General features: G+C 42.5%; 1 protein-coding gene across 1 annotated transcript in view; it reads left to right on the forward strand.

Annotated features, from left to right (window-relative positions):
• The window catches only part of FAM234A (family with sequence similarity 234 member A), a 149,476-nt gene that overhangs the window by 81,604 nt on the left and 42,458 nt on the right, over window positions 1-25,414 (forward strand). Inside the window, exons 7-9 of the mRNA XM_040357037.1 lie at window positions 2,993-3,128; window positions 19,231-19,371; window positions 24,272-24,350. Coding sequence (XP_040212971.1) covers window positions 2,993-3,128; window positions 19,231-19,371; window positions 24,272-24,350 — 356 coding nt within the window. The remainder of the gene's footprint in view (window positions 1-2,992; window positions 3,129-19,230; window positions 19,372-24,271; window positions 24,351-25,414) is intronic.

Consider the following 25,414-nt stretch of genomic DNA (forward strand, 5'->3'; position numbering starts at 1 on the left):
TGCTAGGGGAGTAATTTAAGAGGCCTGGGGTAGTATGAGATTTTCGAGGGGGGGAGGGAGGGAGATCCAGATCGTGTTCTCAGGGGTACCCCCCAAAGAGAAAAAAAAAAAAAAGGAGGGGGTGCAGGAGAGAAGTGGAAGGGTAGGCCCTTCTAAATATAGGTTTTGGGATCGAATATTTAAGCAAGGTTGTAATATTGCCTGTTTACTGTTTATTTCCGCTTCTTTGATGTATTTTGTCCTGTTTGACCAGTAAGGCCGGGTACACACGGACAAACATGTATGGTGAAAGCGGTCCGTCGGACCGTTTCCACCATACATGTCTGCCAGAGGGCTTCTGTACGATGGTTGTACACACCATCGTACAGAAGTCCGCGCGTAAACAATACGCGGGGCGTGTCCGCGGTGTCGCCGCGTCGATGACGCGGTGTCGCCGCGACAATGACGCGGCGACGTGGGCGGCCCGCCTTTAAAATGCTTCCACGCATGCGTCGAAGTCATTCGACGCATGCGAGGGACGGCGGGCGCCTGGACATGTACGGTAGGTCTGTACTGACGACCGTACATGTCCGAGCGGGCTGAATTCCAGCGGACTGTTTTAAAACAAGTCCAGGAATATTTGTCTGCTGGGAAAAGGCCCGGCGGGCAAATGTTTGCTGGAATTCGGCCCGCTCGCGCCCACACACGACCAAACATGTCTGCTGAAACTGGCCTGCGGGCCAGTTTCAGCAGACATGTTTGCTCGTGAGTATGGGGCCTAACAGTTATAGGTTCGGTTTGTCCGTTAAAGGGTCCCCGTCAGCCCCTCTAGTCAAGGTCACTCTAGGCATGCACCTGTTTGTCCATAAGTTTCCGCTCCCCCAGTTTATTGGGTCCTCCTGGTCAAATATTGTAAAGAGTTCAGTGCACGGTTAAATCTTACAGGGCTTTTTTCCTCAATACAATCAATGACCGTATTTCACACCCATAAAAACGTGTTCCCTCGTGCTGAGGAAAGACAGGCAAAATGTGGGATACCAAGCGAAAGGAAAAACTTTATGGATCAGCCTAATATATCCCTCTTATCATTATTTCACAGCGCTTAATGTCCACAGAGATTTCAGCTTACTCTCCTTCCAGGTCTTTTACTGCATAGTTTTAAGCATTTTTTCTCATCACTTTTTTTTTAATAAGTATAAGAGAAAAGAAAATACCTCGCGTCCTGTGTCCTCTGGGGGAATAGGGAGGGGGTGCAGGCTTTTCCTTTGGGGCTCAGCATGCCGCTGGCTCCATATACTCACGTATGTGGGTGGATATCTGAGCTGAGATGATGCGGACGGTGGATGTTATCCTCTCAACACTCAGCCTGCTCCGCTTGCAGTGTCCCCTGGTTTATTGCCCGAGATCCAACATCCCGTTCTGGCGCCGCAGAGCTCACGCGACAGTGCAGACAGCGCTCTCAATGCGGCAAGGCGGGGTTGGACTCAGCGGCTCCGTGGGAAGTCGACGAGGAGCAACGTGCGGTGAGTACATGGAGGGCATCCACTCTCTCCCGTGCTACAATCCGTCCTGTCTCCGTCCTGCTTCCATGCTCCTTCCTCCTCACCCAAGAGCGCGACCCGCGTCCTCACGTGCCCGCGCACGTCATGACCGCCGCAGGGTTCTAAGGTTATGACAAATTGTGTTGGACAGGAGTTGGCACCCCTGTCTCATTTCATTTGTGTCAAATAGATGGCCATTTACTCTCACTTTGACATAAGGGGGAAGCTTACAACATTTAGCAACTCACATGGTTGATGATTAAAACAGGCACATCTAAGTATGCAGGCATCGGGTGTAAAGCTGTCCACATAGACCTTCCTCCTCGCCACTGTCAATCTGCAATCGTGACCAGGAAGACTACCTTGCAATAGAGTGTTCTGAAAGCGAGGCTTGAAGAGCTCATGGAGCGCAGTGTGGTAGGGATGGCGTCGATGGCGGTGAGGAGGACGGTCTACGTGGACAGTTTTACCCCGGATGCCTGCTTACTTAGATGTGCCTGTTTTAATCATCAACCATGTGACTTGCTAAATGTTGTACCTTCATCAAATGTAACCATATGGCTACACTTAGAGGCGCCTCTTTTCTCTTTTATACTCAGTTGTGACATGATGCTACTTTTATATCGCTTGTATATCAAGTCAATATTTATGAAAACATTTTGCTTGTCTTGTAAAACGTTCTCAAACCAAGTTACTCTCAAACCAAGGTTTTACTGTATATTTGACCCCATTGTCTTTTATTCAAAAAAAAATCACAATAAAACAAACAAAATGTGGACGCTCTATATTGGGCCCAATATAAACCTAAAAGTCCTGTACTATTTGCTTAGTTGCTTATTCTCTGCCCCGGCTTAGAGTATCACCTTGGCTCTAAAATATGTAAACGCGGCATTAACTTTGAGTTTATTTTATATGGAAGCCTCTGTATATCTATTGATATATTTATATATATGGGCGGCAAAGTGGTGTAGTGGGTAGCACTTTCGCCTAGCAGTAAAAAGGGTCTCTGGTTTGAATCCAAACCATGACACTACCTGCCTGGAGTTTGCATGTTCTCCCTGTGCCTGGGTGGGTTTCCTCTGGGTACTCCAGTTTCCTCCCACACTCCAAAGACATGCTGTTAGGTTAATTGGCCTCTGTTCTAAATTGGCCCTAGTATATATGAATGTGAGTTAGGGACCTTAGATTGTAAGCTCCTTGAGGGTAGGGACAGATGTGAATGTACAATGTATATGTAAAGCGCTGCGTAAACTGACGGTGCTATATAAGTACCTAAATAATAATAATAATATAAGTACCTAAATAATAATATATGTTGCCTCTCAGGTCGTTATGTACACTTTTCTCAATAAAATTCTCATCTTTCTCGTGTGTCTGTTATTTTATCCATTCCCTTTTGAACATTCCATTAGGTGTTTAAATATGAAGAAAATATACAGAAAAGATTAACAAAGTTTTCTTCATTTTCACAGATAACACTATTAAAGGATATTCTGTCAACGATCTATGTGCTACAACAGCGGACCAATCAAGTAAACTTTCAGACCCCAAACATGATCCTGAAGGGCAAGCACAGATGAATGACTTTATACCCATCTTATCCGAGAGGTATTTTTTTAACCAGTGTGTTGTTTTGAAGGTCAGACAATAAAGCATAGTCATGTCGTTTTATGATTGTGCAGAGCAAACCAAAATCAGCGGCTTTATATAGACAAGAATGTATGACCTTGTGGAGTAAAAAATATATCTTCTACTAAATACTGTGAACAGAACATTTTGCACTGATATAGAAAGATAAGAGTTGATGGGAATTCCACACATTGCTAGTAGATTGACTGTCGTAGACAAGTTTTGTTTGACAAACACAGTGTATTCTGTGTAATTACATATAAATTGTGCTGGAAACTTACATAGCACTCAGCTTGTAAGGAATCCTTGTATAACCACAAAACATCTAAAGTACAAAATCAAGGTACTGTTTATAGTCAAATGCTAAATTGAGACACCCTTCTTTCAATTACTTGCTATTTTTTGTTCGTCTTCCACATTCTCCTACTCATCTCTGAGAACATTGCTGCAGAGGAAGGCGTGAATATCAATCTGCTGACATACCAGCAAGCATAAAAGGTTGTCTACACTGCTAAACAGACTATCAGTCAGTTGCTATAAGAATGTAAATAAAATGTGTAAAATCAATAAGATGAACTTACACAGGACCCCCTCCTCGCCCCCCCCCCCATCCCATCCCCTGCTGACCTGGACTGCGGCAATCTCCCGTTCTAATCCCCGGTATGTCCGCGTCAGGAGTAGAAATCCCCTTAGCTAAATGTCCAAAACGTACGTCATCCGGAGGGATGTTTCTGAGCATTCTAATTGGTCACCGCCGTCACACGGGCGGCGCCGACCAACTAGCAGCCGCATAGCCCGTCCTGTCAGCTGGAAAGAAGACGCTTGGATGCCGAGGGGATTTCTAAGCCCCAGATTCCTGACGTGGATATACCGGGGGTCGGAACAGGAGATTGCCACAGTCCAGGTCAGCGGGCCAGGGCGAGGAGGTGGCTCTGTGTAACTAAAAGGCGGGTTTCATCCACCCACCAGCTTGTATAAAATTTTGGGTACATTTTTAGGCATTTAGCCAAGGCACCCCTGAAGATACCTGGAGGCACCCTGGTTGAAAAAGGCTGCAGTAGATAATCAAAGGCAGACATGTTTGAAATCCAATAAAATCCAGCGTGAAATGCAGAACTTGTTTCCAAAATCTCTGACTTATTTATTGCTAGCTTTGCACTCTGTGATTTCAAAAATGATGCAACCCATTACCTACAGTTTCTGTTGGAATTAATGCAATCACGTTGGTTAATGGTAAGTTTCCTTGACCTGTTTTGTAGATGGAAGTTAATTGCCATTTGACCAGTGTAAGTGTTGTGATACCAATTAAGATATTTGTGCAAGGCTCCAGTGTTAAATGTCATTGTTGGCTCTGGTAGTAGCTTGACCTGATTTTTGTTAAAGCTGATCTCCAGATAAACAACTAAATGTGAAAATGAAATACATATAAGGGAGTTGTTTGCTTGCTAAAGGATTTGTTTTATGTACATCGATTCTGAGACTTAAACATCCCTGTGGAATAGCCATGCAGGTTACACTACTTTCTCATTAACATTTAGGCAGGCCAAATATTATGCAATTTTCTTTTCACCACCTGTGAAAGGAAAGAAAATTGCTCAATTCCCCCTTCAACGCAGTACTTTTATGTTCTGCAGAACACAATGATTAGTGTTGCCGGTGGCACTAATCTGTCAGGAAAAATCTGACAGGCTGGTTGTCACAAAAGTCGACTTGTGTACAACCAAAGTGCCCATACATGGATCGAAATTCAGCCAGTCTCTGCTCAACCAGCTGAATTTTGTTGCATGTATGGTCAACGAGAAGAGATACAGGCTAATGTCTGGACAGTGAAAGAGCAGCAGCAGATGGATAATGTCTCCTGTCTGCCTAATATTTTATCAGCAAGTTTTTTGTCTCACATGTATAATAATGTATATTCAATTGCAGTAATTTGTATATTTCATACAGTGCATTGAAAAAGTATTCATACCTCTTGAAATTTTGTCATGTTATAACCAAAAACGTCAATGAATTTTATTGGGATTTTATGTGATAGACCAACACTTCTGGGGAAATCTAGGATGGAAAAGGACCTGGGGGTCCTAGTAGATGATAGAATCAGCAATGGCAAGCAATGCCAAGCTGCTGCTAACAAAGCAAACATTAATATTGGCATGCATTAAAAAGGGGATCATCTCCTGAGATCAAATTCTCCCGCTCTACAAGACTGGTCCGTCCGCACCTAGAGTATGCTGTCCAGTTCTGGGCACCAGTCCTCAGGAAGGATGTACTGGAAATGGAGCGAGTACAAATAAGGACAATAAAGCTAATAAAGGGTCTGGAGGATATCGGTTATGAGGAAAGGTTGCGAGCACTGAACTCATTCTCTGGAGAAGAGACGCTTGAGAGGGGATATGATTTAAATTTACAAATACCATACTGGTGACCCCACAATAGGGATAAAACTTTTTCTTGGTGAACACTTCTACAAAAGCTAGCCAGAGCTACAATGGAATGGAGGTTAACAAGACACATGGCCACTCATTAAAATTAGAAGAAAAGAGGTTTAACGTTAAACTACATAGAGGGTTCTTTACTGTAAGAGTGGCAAAGATGTGGAATTCCCATCCATAGGCAGTGGTCTCAGTGGGGAGCATCAGTGGTCTAAAAAAACTATTAGATAAGCACCTGAACGACCACAACATACAGGAATATACAATGTAATACTGACATATAATCACACACAAAGGTTGGACTTGTGTCTTTTTTCAACCTCACCTACTATGTAACACAAGTGGCACACAATTGTGAAGTGAATGGAAAATGATAAATGGTCTTCCAAATTTTTTACAACAAAATATCTGAAAAGCGTGGTGTGCTTTGTATTCAGGCCTTTACTCTGTAAACTAAAATCTAGTGGAACCAATTGCCTTCAAAAGTCACCTAATTAGTAAATAGAGTCCACTTGTGTGTAATCTAATCTCAGTATAAAGCTGTTCTGTGAAGCCCTCAGAGGTTTGTTAGAGAACCATAGTGTACAAGCATCATGAAGGCCAAGGAACACACCAGATAGGTCAGGAAAAAAAGTTGTGGAGAAGTTTAAAGCAGGGTTAGGTTATAAAGAAATATCCCAAGCTTTGAACATTTCACAGAACACTGTTCAATCCATCATTCGAAAATGGAAAGAGTATTGCACAGCTGCATACCTACCAAAACATGGCCATCCACCTAAACTGACAGGCTGGCCCTGGAGAGCATTAATCATGGAAGCAGCCAAGAGGCCCATGGTAACTCTGGAGGAGCTGCAGAGATCCACAGCATAGGACAACTGTTAGTCATGCAATCCATAAATCTGGCTTTTATGGAAGAGTAGCCAGAAGAAAGCCATTGTTGAGAGAATGCCATAAGAAGTCCCATTTGCAGTTTGCAAGAAGTCGTGTGGGGGACATAGCAATCATGTGGAAGAAGGTGCTCTGGTCAGATGAGACCAAAATAAATTTTTTTGGCCTAAAAGCAAAACGCTATGTGTGGTGGAAAACTAACACTTCACATGAATGAATGAATGAATGAATGAAAACTTATAAAGCGCGGCGCATGCGAACTGAATCGCTTCTGGGCGCTAGTTGTTCGTGTCTCATGACATCAAAAGAGCAGAGTTTTGATCTGTCTTCTGAAAGTCAGGTGGTTTTCCTCCAACCGAATGCTGGTTGGTAAAGCGTTCCATAGTCTAGGACCCTGAAAAGCAAACCTTCTTTCTCCTTTGGACTTGTATTTGGTTTTTGGTACCCTGACCAGATTTTGGTCGGTGGATCGCAGAACGCGATTCGAATTGTGAGGTTCTATCTTGTCGCAAAGATATTGCGGAGCCTTCCCATGGATGCACTTATGTGTCAGGCAGAGTGCTTTAAATGCAATTCTGTCTTTTACTGGCAGCCAGTGAAGGGTTCTCAACGAAGGTGAGATTGATTCCCATTTTTTTTTCCCAGTCACCAGTCTGGCCGCCGTATTCTGAACGACTTGCAGACGGGAGATTTGGTACTTTGGGAGTCCGAGGTACAGGGCGTTAGCATAGTCCAGTCTGGAATTCACAATTGTTCCCACCACGACTGCTACGTCTTCTTTGGGGATAAATGGAATAAGTCTGCGTAGTAGGCGCAACAGATGGTGCGCTCCGCTGACTACTGACCCTATTTGTGCGTCCATTGTCATGAAGGTGTCGAAGATGACCCCGAGACTTTTGACTTTGGAGCTAGGGGTGATGATTTGGCCCAGAATGGGCGGCGGTGTCCAGGTTGTTGCCAGTTGACTCTTTCGGCTGGCGTGAAACATAAGAAGTTCTGTTTTTGAACTGTTGAGTTTAAGATAACTCTTAGTCATCCAGTTTTCTATCGAAGAGAGACATTTCTCTAAACTGAGATGATGATCCTTTTTGTTGCAGATGCGAAAATACAGTTGCGTATCGTCTGCATAAGAGTGATAGAGTAGTTCTTGGCTACTGATAATAACAAAGAGAGGGCGAAGATAGATGTTGAAAAGCACCGGTGACAGGGGGGATCCTTGGGGGACTCCACATGACACCGTGCGCTTTTCCGACGTGAAAGAACCCAATTTAACTGTTTGTGATCGGTTTTCAAGAAAGGAAGAAAACCATGGTAAATCACCTTCTGCGACTTCTGCTACGTTGGCTAGTCGCATCAGTAACAGTTTGTGGTCTACCGTGTCAAAGGCTGCGCTTAGGTCCAGCAGAACCAGGAGACAAGATTCTCCTTCGTCTGCGGCCTCGAGGGCATCGTCCCATATTTTGAGTAAGGCCGTTTCTGTCCCGTGTCCGGGACGGAAGCCTGATTGTAATGGATCCAGTAGATTGTGGGTATCTAGATGCTGTTGCAGCTGTTGTACCACTACTTTCTCCATTATCTTGGAGAGAACATTTAGGCCTGTTATGGGACGGCGGTGAGTTGGGTCCTTGGGATCCAGGTTAGGTTTTTTCAAGATGGGCTGGATTGTGCCCTCTTTCAACAGGGATGGCACTGTGCCTTCCTTAAATGACTGGTTTATAAGCTGTGTGATGGGTGGTGCCAGGATGTCGGCACATTCCTTCAGCAGTTTGGTGGGGATGATATCATTGGGCGATGTGCTGTTCCGCAAAGCACCAATGATATTTTTTGTGGTATCGATGGAGATCGGTTCCAGAGTGAACTTTGTTGATTGTAGAGCGTTTCTGTGGGTGTTTTGTGGTTGATTGACGGTGGGGTTGAGGGGGGTATTGTTTTGCATGATGCTTTCCCGGATTCTTTCAATTTTGTTGATGAAGAAATCCGATAGTTCATTGCAGAACTCTTGGGTGTCTGAGTTGGGGACCTCAAGACATCCTGGATTCATGGTCTGGGTGACCATCTTGAAGAGTTCGCGGGGGCGGTTTAGGGCGCTGTTAATCGCCATAGAAAAATGATGTTTCTTGGCTTTGAAGATTTCTTTATGATATCGTGTTGTTATTGCCTTGTAGATGATGAGGTTATCCTCTGCAGGGCTTCTTTTCCAGGCGGCTTCCGCCCTTCTGCGCTCTTGCTTCAGAAGCGACAGCTGGTTGTTGAACCAGCCGGACTTTCTTTTTCGGATGCAGGCTTTGCGTTTCGGTGCTACTAAATCGGCTGACTGTAGCAGGGCTGCGTTTATGGCATCCAGTGTATCTGCGGCTGTTTGATGTGGATGGATTGTTTTGATTCTGTTTCCCAAGGTACATTTGAAGAGTTCCGAATGGAGCTTCTTCTGAGATCTAGCCCAGTGTATTGTCACCGGCTTGGGTGCTTTTATCACTGGGGGAATTTTGGAGATTATGAAATTAATTGCATGGTGGTCTGTCCATGGCAATGGTTCATTTTCTAAAATGCTTATTTTCAGATTTTGTCTGAAAATTAGGTCGAGTGTGTGACCTGAAGCATGTGTTGGCCCGCATATAAGTTGCTGTAGCCCTAATCCCTCCAGGTGATCAATGCAGGCGTCCGCAATGGGATCCTGTGCGGAGTTGGCCCATAGATTAAAGTCCCCGAGCAGCAAAAGGTGTTTGCTGTTAAGGGTATAAGTGGATATAAACTCCGTTATGATGGCAAAAACTGCAATTTTGGCCCAGGTGGCCTATAGCAGAGGAGAATGTGAACAGTCTCCTGGGGGGAAGTTTGAAGTTGAAGAGTAAGGGTTTCCATGAATGGAAGAGGATTTTGAAGGGCTGGCTTAGTGATTGTAATGTGATTCTTGTGGATCACCGCCAGGCCTCCTCCTCTTTGCCCTATTCTGTTTTCCATTATAATGCGATAGTTTTCTGGCACCAATTCTCCGAGAATGGTGTTGCAGTCGTCTGAGAGCCAGCTTTCTGTGATAAAGAGGCAGTCTAGATCGTTTTGTAGTAAGAAATCGTGGATTTCTAATAGGTGTTTTACTGCCGATCTTGTGTTGATCAAAGCACATGATATGTGCTTGAGCTGGGTTAAATAGTTAACATTTTTGATGGTCGATCGTCGATCGAATCTCAAAAGTTGCTCTATTTTTAAGACCTTTTTGGTGACGGCTGGTAATGCTGTTGCGAATTGTCTCAGACCCCGAATAGAGTCCGCAGAGTATCGCAGATTAGCCATTGTCGCCAGTCACATTATCGTCAGTCTTTCCTAATTGCGGCGGCCGCGAATGAGGCCCGGTCTGGCGCGGATGCGGGAAGAGCCGCGAGACGCCGGACGTGATGGGTGGAAGACTGTCCAAGTGAGCCGTCACTCGTTGAGTCTTCTCTCCCCGATTGGTCCAGAGGAAGGCGAAAAAACCCCAGGCGTGCTGTGCCAATCTGCAGCGATCGGGGGAAAAAATTCCTTCCTGACCCCTTAACGGCGATCGGTGCAACCCTGGATCAAATGGCTAGGGGGTGTGGTGGATCCTGCCTGGCTGCACTATCCCTGGGGAGAGCCGACTCGTTTGAGAGCGTCCTGCTCTCACTATCCCTGGGGTGAGCAGACTAAGATGAGAGCGTCTGCTGCACCGCTGAATCTATATAGCAAGAGTTCCAACTTTATTAGCTGCAAGCTTGTTCTGGATCAGTGATTGAAAAAAAAATAATGAAGACTCCTGTCTTACCTCCTGTTTCAAAATCTTGGTTTTTAACTCGCACTTTTGATCAAAGAATGCACTTCTGATCAGAGAGTCCACATGTGAAGCCACATCACCCTGAACACGCCATCCCTATTGTGAAACATGGTGGTGGCAGCATAATGTTGTGGGGATGCTTTTCTTCAGCAGGGACAGGGAAGCTGGTCAGAGGTAATGGGAAAATGAATAGAGATAAATACAGGACAATCTTAGAAGAAAATCTGTAAGGCTGCGTACACACACCATCTGTCCAAACCGATGAAAACGGACCGAAGTTCAGTTTCATCGGTCCAAACCGACCATGTGTACGGCCCATCGGTCTTTTGTCCTTCGGACAAAAATTAGAGAACTTGCTTTAAAATCGAACCGATGGACCGCTGACCGATAGGTCCAAACCGATGGTTAGTACACAAAAGCATCGGTTCAAAACCTGCGAATGCTCAGAATCAAGTCGACGCATGCTTGGAAGCATTGTACTTCGTTTTTTTCAGCACGTCGTGTGTTTTACGTCACCGCGTTCTGACCCGATCATTTTTTGGAATGATGGTGTGTATGCACATCAGGCCGCTTCAGCGGTGAACCGATGAAAACGGTCTGTCCGACCATTCTCATCGGATGGATCGACCGTGTGTACGCGCCCTTATGCCGCGTACACACCATCGTTTTCTGCGATGGAAAAATGCGACGCTTTATGTGCTTTAAAAAAACGTCATTTTTCAAACTTCAATTTGAACAACGACGTAGCATACACACCATCGCTTTTTCACAACGCTCTAGCACAGCGCAGTTCCGTCAATCACGCACGACGTCACTATAAAGGGTCGTTTCCATGCGGAAGACGGCCTCTTTTGCTGATATCGTGTTGCTGCGTGTTAGTAAAAGTTTGGTGAGATACGATTCGTGATTTTCAGTGACTGTGCTTTAAATTTCGTTTTCTGTCGTACAGTTTGTCTATTTGTTGTCGGATCTGTGATACAGTGCTTGTACTAAGGACGTATTTGTTTAGGCATTACGTTTGGTGTGCACGGTGCTGTTTAGCAGGTCGTTCTTCAAAGGCCATTCTTTACTTCAGGGCGTAATTTTTAGTCTGATCTGATTTGACGACCGTTTTCTAGCCATGTTGCGGGTACGAACTCGTCGCCGAGATCGTGCTGTGCTTGTTGTTAGGATGTGTGCTGCATCCCAGCGACGGTCCATGAACAGGGTGAGGAGGAGGTTGTGGACCAAGAACTGGTTGCTACGCAGGGACCAGTTCTCTCATATGCCTCTGCTGCGGGAGATCCGAGAAAATAACCCTGATGATTTCAGGAATTTTCTTAGGATGTCTGACCCCGTATTTCAGCAGCTTTTGGCTTTGGTGTCGCCATATATCACCAGGCAGGACACCGTTATGCGGGAAGCCATCACTGCTGAGCAGAGGCTAGTTGCTACGTTGCGCTACCTTGCAACAGGGAGAAGTCTGCAGGACTTGAAGTTCTCGACGGGCATCTCCCCCCAGGCTCTGGGCCTCATAATCCCTGAGACCTGTTCGGCCATCATTCAGGTTCTTCAGGAGGACTATGTTAAGGTAAGTGGTGTTCTTTCAATGGTCAAACTAATTCCCAAAAAAAAAAAAAAAAAAAAAACTTTTCTAATATGCTCAGAATGCTCACTTTGTCTCTATGTATGCTGTTCTACACAATTAGTAAAGCCCTACATGTTTATTTAATTTAGCCAACCTGTCCATCATTCTATGTTGTGGGCAAACCCACCTAGCATAGTCCCTATATTCCCGTTTATTTGTGGCCTCCATTGTAGTGCTGCATTTTGTGTGTCCCTATATCCCCGTTTATTTGTGGCCTCCATTGTAGTGCTGCATTTTGTGTGTCCCTATATCCCCGTTTATTTGTGGCCTCCATTGTAGTGCTGCATTTTGTGTGTCCCTATATCCCCGTTTATTTGTGGCCTCCATTGTAGTGCTGCATTTTGTGTGTCCCTATATCCCCGTTTATTTGTGGCCTCCATTGTCCAAACCCCCCCCCCCCTAGATTTTTGAAATACATACTAATAATTATTTTTCTTATTTAGATATTTTTTGGGGGGTTGTTTCTCATCTCATCTTGAGCCCCACTCCCCCTAAATATATTTTTTCAACATCAGAGGGGGGTGATTAATATGCTTAATTGTTCACATGTTTTTTTTTTATACTAACCTTTTTTGTTGAATTGTTGGTGGGATCCCTTGTAATTTTAGCTATATTCTGTTTAAAATCTTTGTTCTAATGTTTTTTATTTTTTCTTTCTATCCAGTTCCCCACCACGCCACAGGAATGGCAGACTGTGGCAGCGGACTTCTCCCAGCGTTGGAACTTTCCGAACTGCGGAGGAGCCATTGATGGCAAGCACATCCGCATTGTGCCCCCACCCCATAGTGGATCCCATTTCTTCAATTACAAGGGGTTCCACAGCGTTGTTTTGATGGCGGTGGTCTCTGCAAATTATGAGTTTTTGTACGTGGATGTTGGGAAAAATGGCCGGATGTCGGACGGCGGTGTCTTTGCGGAGACGGAGTTCGCACAACGGCTTCGGTTGGAGGACCTAGGATTGCCACCTGCGGAGGAGAACGAAGAGGGTCTGCCCTTCGTGTTTGTAGCAGATGAGGCTTTTGGTTTGGGTCCCCACCTCATGAGGCCATTTGCCGTACGCACCCTCACCCCTGAGAGGAGGGTTTTTAATTATCGGCTGGCCAGGGCAAGACGTGTGGTAGAGAATGCCTTTGGAATCATGGCCAGCCGATTCAGATTGTTTTTAACAGCAATAAACATGGCGGAATACAAGTGGAATTATATTATACTATCTTGTTGCATTTTGCAAAATTTTTTGAAAAGAAATTCTCAAACGTACCTGACGGTATTGCCTGATGAGGCTGATCTTGTGGCTCCGGAGCCGGGACATCAGGCTAGCCATAGAGGCTTGGCCCCCCAAACCGCACGTGCAGTGCGTCAATCCTATGTGGACTATTTTATGGGGAGGGGGGCCATTGCAATGCCTGATCTTGTTTAAAAAAATAAATTTACTTTTTGTTTGATGAAACAGTGTTTATTTGTTTGATTTTAGTTATTTGTAAGTTTTGGGGGGTAATGTTTCTTTTTCGTAGGTTCTCATCCAGCCATGTGTTTGGGATGTAATAAATTCACATGAGTGTTAAATCTTAATAACTCTACAAATATGCCTGAGTAATTGAATGAGTCTGCATTGATACCAATAACTACACACAAATTGTTTGGAGTCCAAAATGTTATTTATTTGTTACTTTTTTAGTTTTGATTAGTACAACAAATCAATATTTTTATTTTTTTGGTCTTTTTTGATTATTACAAAATATAATAATTTTTTATTTTTTTTTGGTCTTTTTTGATTATTACAAAATATAATTATTTTATTTATTTTTTTTGGTCTTTTTTGATTATTACAAAATATAATTATTTTATTTATTTTTTTTGGTCTTTTTTGATTATTACAAAATATAATATTTTTTTATTTTTTTTTGGTCTTTTTTGATTATTACAAAATATAATATTTTTTTATTTTTTTTTGGTCTTTTTTGATTATTACAAAATATAATTATTTTTTTTATTTTTTTTGGTCTTTTTTGATTATTACAAAATATAATTTTTTTTTTTTTTTTTTTTTTTTTTTTTTAAATTCAAGGAAAAAAGAAAATACACCAAAAATTAAACCCTCCCCAAAACATTAATAACATTTTTAAGCTGCCGTTCCAGCGTCTTTGCTTTGTGACGTATTTCACGGCAGGCCAGACGTATGTCCTCAACTTGGGCCCTGCAGGTGAGAACCTCGCCGATGAGGAGCTGGGCACTATACGTGTCCAGTCCCTGACCAGCCCGATTTCCTCCTGAAATGTGGAACCAAAACATGTGTTAAAAGATTGTATGCCTATATCTATATTCACAGAAAATGTGGTAGATGTTACTTTACCGGATGTTGAGGCAGGTTCCTCTTCCTCTACATCCCTCGGGGGTGTGGCTTGATTGGCTTGTGCCTCCTGCCTTTGTGCTTCATTGTGCCCTACAAGATTGAAGAAAGGGAAAACATGAGGTTCAACCATTACGAGCGGCCTGAAATGACACCCAAAAAATAAGAAATGCTAAACAAAAGGTCACTATTGTTGATTTTTAAACAATTATCAATAAAATAGACCAATATTTAATCCATTCACAAAGTAATGTCAAATCAGTTTACACAATTGTTAAGTTTAGATATGTAAGCTAAACAAGTCTCCCCTGGATCTGCTCACCCCTGTGTGTGACCCAACATAGGTTGTGATTGTGACAAACAATTGTGCTACTGAGTACACATGTTCAATAAAAAAAGGAGTAGCAAACGCTCCTTTTTGTGAATCTCAAGGTATTTACGTTTCTTCTAAAATAAGCTGAAACACATTTCCATCTATTCCAGAATTGAATACACCTTTTTTTTAAGCCCCAAAAATGTCACAACTTTCATATTTGTATCGACTAATTGGTCATAGGAGTCGTCGTTCATTCGCCCACAATTCCTCAATTTACGATTTTTGTTCAGATACAGTGCTTCAACTCCCCTTTGCACATGCCAACTAGGCATGATGCCATTTCTCGTTAATATGGTATTGGATTATTGAAAGTCACCGAATGAACGACGACTACGACGACTGCATCATGCGTCCACATTCATAATATTCATTTTATGGTCAACCTGGCACAAAAAAAAAAATGGCACAAAGAACACACCAAAATAATTAAATACACATGGAAAAAACTTACTTCTTCTTCGAATCACCTTATTAATTCGGTAAAGTTGGTGGGGTTCCCTTTTTTTCAAATCCGACCACCTTTTGCGCAGGTGCTCTCTGCTCCTGGTTTTCCCAAACTTCCGCTGGAGCCTACGGATGACCTTCTCCATAATTTGGGCTTTTACTTTATTGGGATGCATGTAGGGGCCATGCTTGGCATCATAGTCCTCCCTCCTCAATATGGTGACCATCTCCACCATTTCATTAAAGCTCATGTTGGAGGCTCTGCAGCGGAATCTGCGGCGTGTTTGGGCCTGGCCTGCCTCCTGGCTAGAGCTAGAATACACCTCCATGTTGTCCATCTTTTCTCACTCACCAAACGACAGAGAAGGGGCGTGGAAAGGACGATACCGAACGTCAGGGGCGGGGTGTCGTGCGCAGCGTCACGCGTGCGTAGTGTAAAAGGGATGGGACGTGTTTGGAAACGGCCTGCATAGTCTGTGGAAGAAGTCGTAATTCCCGATCTTTCCTAACGACGAGACGTAAGTTTTTAATTCCGACTTTATTATAGTGAATAGGGAATGAGTTTGTGGGCTAGTTAGGGGAAGTAAGCTAGTGCCTTTAATTACATTATGTTTTGGCTTCTGTTTCATGTGCAGAAAGAATGGATGCCTTCAAGGATGCGGACTTCCTCACAGACTTCATCCAAAAATGGAAGGAACATCCAGTTCTGTGGCAAACCAAAAGCACACTAAATAAAAACAAAGATGCCAGGGAGAAAGCTAGACAGAGCATGCTTGTTTTTGTGAAAACAAGGGTCCCCAACGCCACAACAGCCACTGTGAAAAATAAAATCAATTCCATCAGGGGCACCTACAGGGCCCAACGGGTCCAAGTCCTGGCCTCAATGAGGTCTGGGGCTGCAGCTGACTCCATATACAAACCAACCCTGTGGTACTATAGTCAGCTGCAGTTCCTGGACGACCACATTGAGACCAGGACATCCATGTCTACCCTTCCCCCAAGAGGTAGCTCCCAGCTTCCCAGCAGCCAATCCTCCAGTCTTCCCTGCAGACAAGAGCAGACAAGCTCGGAGGAAGAGGAAGAGTTCCTGGAGGACCCCAATTGTGAGCCGTGGAGAATGGTATGTGTTTTTTGTTTGAATTTAGTTAGTATATGACAAGTATAGTAATAATGGTAAATGTATGTTACTATTGTTCTAAATTCTATGTGAATCTCGTAAGTTTAGGGATAGGATCAATAGTCAGTAGTGGGAAAACATGATGGGGTCAAAATGGGCAAATTAATAATGTTGATGAAGGAGTGGGTGGCATTTTCAGATAGGCCAGTAGGGGGGGAGTAACGCAATACACCTGCAAGGGGTCCCAGATGGAAGACACCCTTTTTGAGTACTATCTAGTTGACACTAAATTGATTAAATTAATTTTTGGTGAAAAGGCCACTTATTTAAGAAATTAGGCATGCAACAACCCACATAATTCCAGGGGGACCATGTCTGAAGGTGTTTAAGGGGCCACATAATTAAGGATGGCGACCCTGTGTGTAATATATATTGACATTCAATTTGCATCACTCATGATTGTAAAAATGTGTGTGATTAATGACAAACACAAATAACATATGTTCCTTTTTTTCATACACAGGCAGACCCAAGCCAGGAACAGCCAGGGCCCACAGGGAGCCAGGAAGAGACAGGGCCCACAGGGAGCCAGGAGGAGCCAGGGCCAACTGCAAGGCAGGAGGTGGCAGAGCCCACTGGGAGCCAGGAGGTGGCAGGCCCCAGTGGGACCCAGGAGGCACGCCGGCGGGATACCATCTCCCGGATCCCTCCATTCCGCAATCCCAATAAACGGCTCAGGAGTATGCGACAGATGGAGGAGGAGACCCAGGGCCTGCTTCGCCAAACTACTGCAGCCATCCGAGAGCCACCCAGTGAAGTTGAGGGGTTCGCAGCGCTCATTGCAGCCAAGATGTACAATCTGGAGCAGAGCCAGCGTGTGCGCTGCGAACTCCTCATGTTCGAAGCCATAACCATGGCATCCCTGGGGCAGCTCGATGACGACACCCACATTGTGCGGATTGCTCCTCCTGTCCTTGCTGCTCCTCCTGCTCCTGCTCCTGCTCCTGCTCCTGCACCTGCTCCTGCTCCTGCACCTGCTCCTGCTCCTCCACCTGCTCCTGCTTCTCCACCTCATGAGGCTGCTATGGCTCCTGCCACCTCATCTCCTCCAGGAACCCAGCCCCCAAGGACTCGGGCTACCGGGAAGGCTGCAGGGAAGACTGCAGGGAAGGCTGCTGGGAAGAAAAGGGCGAAGAAATAATACGGTGCCCCTGATGGAATTGTTATGTGGACTCACAGGCTGTATTTGTGGCTTCGGGGACCCTTGTTTTCAGAAAAAAACAAGCATGCTCTAAAGTGCTGCCTACCCTGGCATCTTTGTTTTTATTATGTTGTGTTTTTGGGTTGCCACTTTTTTTTTTTGAAAATTTTTATGAAGACTAAAATAAAAATTATTTTTTCAGCCAAATTTTAACATGTTTCTTTATTGTAGATTTGAGAGATCAGTATTGAGTGGGCAGACCCATGACAAAAAAAATAATGCAAACATTAACAAGGTAAAAAAACATGCTTGTGGGTGAGTAAACTAAAAAATTAGGTTGTTGCAGACACTTCACACACTCCTAAATAAAAACAAAATAGAGATTACTAATCAAATTGGGGACAAAAATTTAAAAAAAAAATAAAAGGTGGACCAATATATATATTTAAAATGTTTAAGATGGAAGATACAACTAAATAACAGAACACAAACATAAACATTATCTAACAAGAAAGAAACTAATTAAAAGCTTGTCATAACTATGCAACAAGATCAGCCGCAACAAACGTCCATTTCTGGGTAGCAGTTAAAAGCAGGGGTTAAAGAAGCGCTTTCTTTTCTTGTCTATAAGCTGAAAAACACCTTAACGAATGTGCTGATTCCATTCTGAACAGTCGTTTTACATGAATGAGCGCTGCCGTCTCCTAACTTGCTTCTGAGCATGCGCGGGCTTAAATCGACGTTTTTACGTACACACGGTCAATGTTTAGAACACAGAAAACGACGTCGGCCAAAAACGACACATAAAATTGAAGCATGCTTCAATTTTTTTCTGTCGTTTTTTAGAAGACATAAAACGACGTTTTTGCCCACACACGGTCAATTAAATTGACGTTTTTGAAAATGACGTTTTTTTCCATCGCAGAAAACGATGGTGTGTACGCGGCATTAGAGTCTGCAAAAGACTTAAGACTGGGATGGAGGTTAACCTTCCAGTAGGACAACAATCCTAAACATACAGCCAGAGAAATAATGGAATGGTTTAGAAAAGATCAAAGCATATTCATGTGTTAGAATGGCCCAGTCAAAGTCCAGACCTGAATCCAATTGAGAATCTGTGTCAAGACTTGAAAATTGCTGTTCACAGAGGCTCTCCATCCAATCTGACAGAGCTTGAGCTATTTTGCTAAGAAGAATGGGCAAACATGTCACGCTCTAGATGTGCAAAGCTGATAGAAACATACCCAAAAAGACTTGCAGCTGTAATTGCAGTGGAAGGTGGTTCTACAAAGTATTTACTCAGTGGGGCTGAATACAAATGCACCCCACACCTGTGTCTTTCTGCTGTGCCGCAGCTCAACTTCTAATAAGTTCTCCAACACAGGAGATAGATTAGCACAGAGCTTGACTTCTCACAGCAGAGCTCTGCGCAGTACTTCCTTCCTTTGCCAATGTGTGGGGGGGGGGGGGTGCCTTTCCTACAATTAGCTGTCTTGGCTGTATGCCAATAATCCACTCCCAGTGCTGAACAGGAAAAGAAAATCTGTAACAGGATGTGTACTAAAGGATATTTAAAGTTGAAGACAGCAGATATACATGTAAAACTTATGCAGGGAGATTTGTTTTATCTCTGTGTATAATCTGAGGCTGTTCACTTCACTGGGTATATGTAAGGGTTTACATTCACTTTAAGTTCAGGATATTTCAAAAAGATAACCCTAGGAGAATAGTTGAAAAGGTGCTCTAACATTTGCAAATGACACATATGAATGTTTGTGTTCTTTTTGTACTGTAACAAAGTTAGGTTAGTGTATTTATCCAATATGGCCTGAATGCATCTGCACATTTTTTTATGATTGCAGCTCAGGCAAAATTCTCTACTTGTTAAATGTTCCTGGGAGTTATTACAACAACATTTTGGTTGTGAAATCAGAAGTTTCGGAACTGCTGGATGGACAAAAGTTTCATTCTTTGTGGTCTGTGAACACAATGGATATTTTAAGGTAATAACTTGACTTTTATATTTTATATTGACAAACTTGAATATCAGAATGACTATTGCAGGTAAAATCAGCATGAGAAAACGTATGGGACCTTTATTTAAATCCACAGAATTACATTGTTTATTTTGGTGTTCTAACTCATCCCGTGTTTGAGTTTTTCAGATCATAGTGTTTCACAAATGTTTTACATATATTTCTTTATATTTGCCTGAACATGTAGGTGAATTTGCATTGGCAACCCTGCTCTTTGGCATCTACTAAGAAACAATAGCTATTTTTATGTTCTATCAATAGATGCTTTTATAACTTAAAGGGTCACTAAAGGAATTTTTTTTTTTAGCTAAATAGCTTCCTTTACCTTACTGCAGTCCTGGTTTCATGTCCTCATTGCTCGTTTTTGCTCTGATGTTGCTGTAATACTGTTCTGTTCTGGACACTTCCTGGTTGTCTGGCTCCGTATGAAAAAAGTAATGGGAGAGTTTAGTTTCGTTTTCCTAGCCATGACTCTCTATGGCACTGTCCAGCACAGAGGCATAAGATAACATGCAAACACTAAACTACTTTCAGTTTCGTTTTTGCATCTAAGAGGCACATTATATGATTGATTTGTATCTATTTGTAATCGTTTTTAAAAGGAATCGGTTAACTTTTATGTCTCTATACCCTGTAAACAGTCATTTCAGCAAAAAAACATTTTTTCCCTTAGTGATTCTTTATTGTAGCTTTAAAGGGGTTTAATGGCCGCAGCCTTTTGCTTGTAAAATGTGAAATGGACACCATTCTATTGCCAGTTAGGCTTTAGTTAGACTTTCTAGTATGAGGGAGCATGTGACCATAACAGTGCTGGGGCCTGAGCAGTCAATCACAAGGCCCAAACACACTGTTAATTTCGTAGACGAAAATATTTTCATCATAGTTTTCGTCAACTGCATGTTTTCAGTGAGGAAAACTAAATGAAAAAAAAAATTGAATTAAATTAATTAATGTAAACTATGACAAAAATAAATTCCAATTTTCATTTAGTCCACTTAAATCTCCAGTAAATTTCAGTCGACTAAAATCGAATGGGTTTAGTTAAATTGTAATGCATTATTTTTAGCATTTCTCAAGTGGTCAAGGAACACCTTGATTAGATCCACTGTACTGAATTAGATCAATTGCTCTTAAGAAAAGACTGTGGGGCAGATCCTCGTACAGCGGCGCTCTTATGCGCCGGGCGTAGCGTATCTAAGATACACTACGCTGCTATAACTTACTTTTTTTTTTCAAATCCAGAAAGAATCGGCGCCGTAAGTTACGGCGGCGTAGTGTATCTTTGCCAGCGTAATGGCGCGTAATTCAAATGGATGTAATGGGGGCGTGTTTTATGTAAATACGTTGTGACCCGACGTAAACAACGTTTTTTTTAACTGCGCATGAGCCGTCCGTGGGGGTATCCCAGTGCGCATGCTCAAAATTAAACCGGAACCAGCCAATGCATACGACGGTGACGTCATTCTACGCAAATTCCTATTCGCGAACGACTTACGCAAACGACGCAGAAAATTCTAAATTGTACGCAGAAGGACGGCCATACTTAACATTGAGTACGCCTCATAATAGCAGCTTTAACTATACGCCGGAAAAAGCCGAACGCAAACGACGTAAAAAAATGCACAGGCCGGACGTACGTTCGTGGATCGCCGTAAATAGCTAATTTGCATACTCAATGCGAATTTCGATGGAAACGTCACCTAGCGACCGCCAAAAAATTGCAGCTTAGATCCGACGGCGTGCGAAGACGTACGCCTGTCGGATCTAGCCGAGATGCCGTCGTATCTTGTTATGAGGATTCAAAACAAAGATACGACGCAGGAAATTTTAAATTACGCCGGCGTATCTATAGATACGCTGGCGTAATCCTTTTGTGGATCTGCCCCTCTGACTGCTCTTACAAGGTCATAGATCTATCTAGTTGCTCTCCCAGGTCAGTAGTTACCAAGTGTCTGTTCTTAAAGGACCTTATACTACTATCGAAATAGCTGTCTTATTTTTATTTTATTTTTTTGGGGGGGGACATCCTGCACCCCTAAGCCCTCTCTTCTTGAATTAAGTTCAGCAATAAAAGGTAAAAAGACTAAAGTGACTGGCGCAAAACATATTTTTCATCCCACCATACACCAGTGACCAGACCCTGAAATTGAAATGTTAGCCCAGCCACACTGCTTGGCGGGGGTTATTATCATCAACCCAGTAGGAGGGGGTGATACTTTTTTTTTATTTACAGCAAAGCTTGGATACAGGCTATAGTGTAGTATGTTAAACAAGCATTTTTTATGCCTAATGTGGGGTCAGTGAAAATGTTGAGATGCAGCTACCCACATCCAGCAGAAGAATTTAGTCTTGTTACTGAGGGAAACGTGTTTCTGTGGAACTGTATTTTTGAGAGACACAGCCAGGATGTTCACAGAACTGTATTCCTATTGTGGGGAAGTGTATTTTTGATAGATAGGTACAGTTGTAATCATAAGTTTACATACCCTGGCAGAATGTATGATTTCTTGGCCATTTTTCAGAGAATATGAATAACCCAAAAACCTTTCTTCCACTCATGGTTAGTGTTTGGTTGAATCCATGTATTATAAATCAACTGTGTTTTCTCTTTTTATATCATAATGATAACAGAAACTACCCAAATGACCCTGCTCTAAAGTTTACATACCCCAGTTCTTAATACAGTGTATTGCCCCCTTTAACATCAATGACAGCTTGAAGTCTTTTGTGGTATTTGTGGATGAGGCTCTTTATCTTCTCAGATGGTAAAGCTGCCCATTCCTTTTGGCAAAAAGCCTCCAGTTCCTGTACATTCTTGGGCTGTCTTGCATGGACTGCATGTCTGAGATCTCCCCAGAGTGGCTCAATGATATTGAGGTCAGGAGAATGAGATGGCCACTCCAGAACCTTCACTTTATTCTGCTGCAGCCAATGACAGGTCGACTTGGCCTTGTGTTTTGGATCATTTTCATGTTGGAATGTCCAAGTACGTCCCATGTGCAGCTTTCTGGCTGATGAATGCAAATGTTCCTCCAGTATTTGTTGATAACATGCTGCATTCATCTTGCCATCAATTTTGACCAAATTTCTGTGCCTTTGTAGCTCACACATCCCCAAAACATCAGCAATTCTCCTCCATGTTTCACAGTAGGAATGGAGTACCTTTCATCATAGGCCTTGTTGACGCCTCTCCAAATGTAGCATTTATGGTTGTGACCAAAAAACTAAATTTTGATCTCATCACTCCAAATTACTTTGTGCCAGAAGGTTTGAGGCTTGTCTCTGTGCTGTTTGGCATATTGTAAGCAGGATACTTTGTGGCATTTGCCTAGTAATGGCTTTCTTCTGGCGACTCAACCATGCATATTGAAACCACATGTTTTCAGAGAGTACTGTATTTCACCTGAAGTTATTTGTTAGTTTTTCTTTTTTTAGTTGGTCTACCTGACCGTGATTTGGTTTCAACAGAACCCCTCATTTTCCACTTCTTGATTGGAGTTTGAACACTGCTGATTGGCATTCTCAATTTCTTGGATATCTTTGTATATCCCTTTCCTGTTTTTTATACAGTTCAACTACCTTTTCCCGCAGATCCTTTGACAATTCTTTTACTTTCCCCATGACTCAGAATCCAGAAATGTCAGTGCAACACTGGATGAAAGATGTAAGGGTCTGTCAGGAGTCCAGAAACTCATTGACCTTTTATACACACACACACACTAATTACAAGCAAACAGATTACAGGGGAGGATGGTTACCTTTAATAGCCATTCAAACCCTTTATGTCAACTTGTGTGCATGTTATCAGGCCAAAATCACCAGGGTGTGTAAACTTTTGATCAGGGTCATTTGATTTATTTGTGTTGTCATTATGATATAAAAAGAGTAAACATAATTGACTGATAATAAATGGCTTCGGCCAAACACTAACCATGAGTGAAAGAAATGTTTTTTTTGTGTTATCATTCATATTCTCTGAAAAATGGCCAAGAAATTATCAATTTTGCCAGGGTATGTAAACTTATGAGCATGACTGTAAATCTAGCAAGTGACAATCAATTACATCAAGTAATGTCCACAGTGATGATATAGAATATCAAATGTTGCATGTAGTGAAAATAAATCCAGATATTAAGTCCAATTCCATGCACATCACCCGGTGATTCACAATTAAGGAAAGTGCCCACCACCGTAACAAGATGTCCGCTTACCAGAAGGCAAGCCCAGAAAGCAGTCTGCTGTGACCCAGCCGCGGCCTTTGGCTTGCACGTGGAAAAACCAGGGGTTGCACCAGGAACCAGGATTGAACCAAGAGCCAGAAGGTCTGTTGAATGTGTTCTACCCAATCACAAAGGTACGTTTAGCCAAATGCGATAACTCAAAGGAAGGAAGATACACGGACCATAGTATAATACCTTAAGGTAGTTTAATAAGTAAAAAAAAGTAAAGCACTTACATTAATAGAATAAAAAGTTTAGTTTAAAAGTTTGCCGGCCGGCGAATACAGAAGCACGTCCTTCTCTGCTACAGCGTCATCTGACGTCACCACGCTGTAGCAGAGGAGGACGGGCTTCTGTATGACGCCCAAAAAATCCCCCACACACACACAGCCATTTACTGGGAAGACCAGTGTACAGCTGCTTCTTCTACCCCTGCTCTCTGAGTTCCTTATGTAGCTGAGACCAGAGGTTATAAGATCACTCATAGAAAAGGGAAAAAAGGTATTGCTAATGGTTTTTATATCTATGCACATTTTTGTTTTCCTTTAATTTCTATTTTAAACAGAATGGGTTGTTTTACAAGATTAGAATTCACATATACCGTACTTTAATTGTATTCAAATAAAAAAATGTATTTCTTGTTATAGTAAACCAGCATTGGGCTATTTCAAGAGAGATACTTTGTCAATAATAATGGAAATTGGAATCGGACATAACAGAAAGAAGGTTTGTGCTTTGTTTTTGTTTTCTGGTTGTTTGTTTTGCTTTTGGGGGGGGGGGGTTAACAAAAAATATATATCAACAGGTTTCAATAGCTGTGTCACTCTACTGCCGCTTTGATGTATACATTTTTTAGTAGCCATTAGAACCCAAGATGAAGTATTGTTTTTAGGTTAGTCACATTATGCAATAATCAACCAGATTTTGGTAAAATCTAGTGAATAGTGATCATTTTAAATCCATATAATGCCAATACAATTATAGTTGGGCACACAGTCTCACTTTTTTTTCCCCTCCATTTTATTCCTAAGGGTGTCTGTTAGAACCCCCAAACATTATATATGTTTTTTTGAGTAATTTTCTAGCAAAAAATATATGATTTTTTCATGTAAGAGAGGAGTGCCAGAATAGGCCCTGTATGGAAGTGGTTTACCACTTCAGGCCTGGAAGATTTTACCCCCTTCCTGACCAGAGCACTTTTTACAATTTGTTACTGCATGGATTTAACTGACAATTGTGCATTCATGTGACGTTGTACCCAAATGAAATGTGCATCCTTTTTTTCCCACAAATAGAGCTTTCTTTTGATCACCAATTTTGAAGCCAATTTAAAAAAAAAAAAACATTTTTTTTTAACTTTTTGCTTTAATAAATATACCCATTTAAAAAAACACATTTCTTTATCAGTTTTGGCCGATGTGTATTTTTCTACATATTTTTGAAAAAAAAAAACGCAATAAGCGTATATTGATTGGTTTGCGCAAAAGTTATAGCGTCTACAAACTATGGGAAAGATTTATGGCATTTTTTTTACATACTAGTAATGGCCACACGCGTCCCCCCGCCGTGGAGCGGGCATGTGCACATCCTCTGGCGGCTCTCTAAATGTAAACCCGTACAAGGTTTCTCGCAGCTGTGCCATTGTGCCGAAGTAAATGTGCGTGAGAATCGGTTAAACATAGTGGCCCGGATTCAGAAAGAATCGCGTATCATTAGGTGGGCGTAGCGCATCTCATATGCGCTACGCCGCCGTAACTTAGTCAGGCGAGTAGTGTATTCAGAAAGAATTT

The sequence above is a fragment of the Rana temporaria genome, chromosome 6 (assembly GCF_905171775.1).
Source record: "Rana temporaria chromosome 6, aRanTem1.1, whole genome shotgun sequence".
Taxonomy (NCBI): domain Eukaryota; kingdom Metazoa; phylum Chordata; class Amphibia; order Anura; family Ranidae; genus Rana; species Rana temporaria.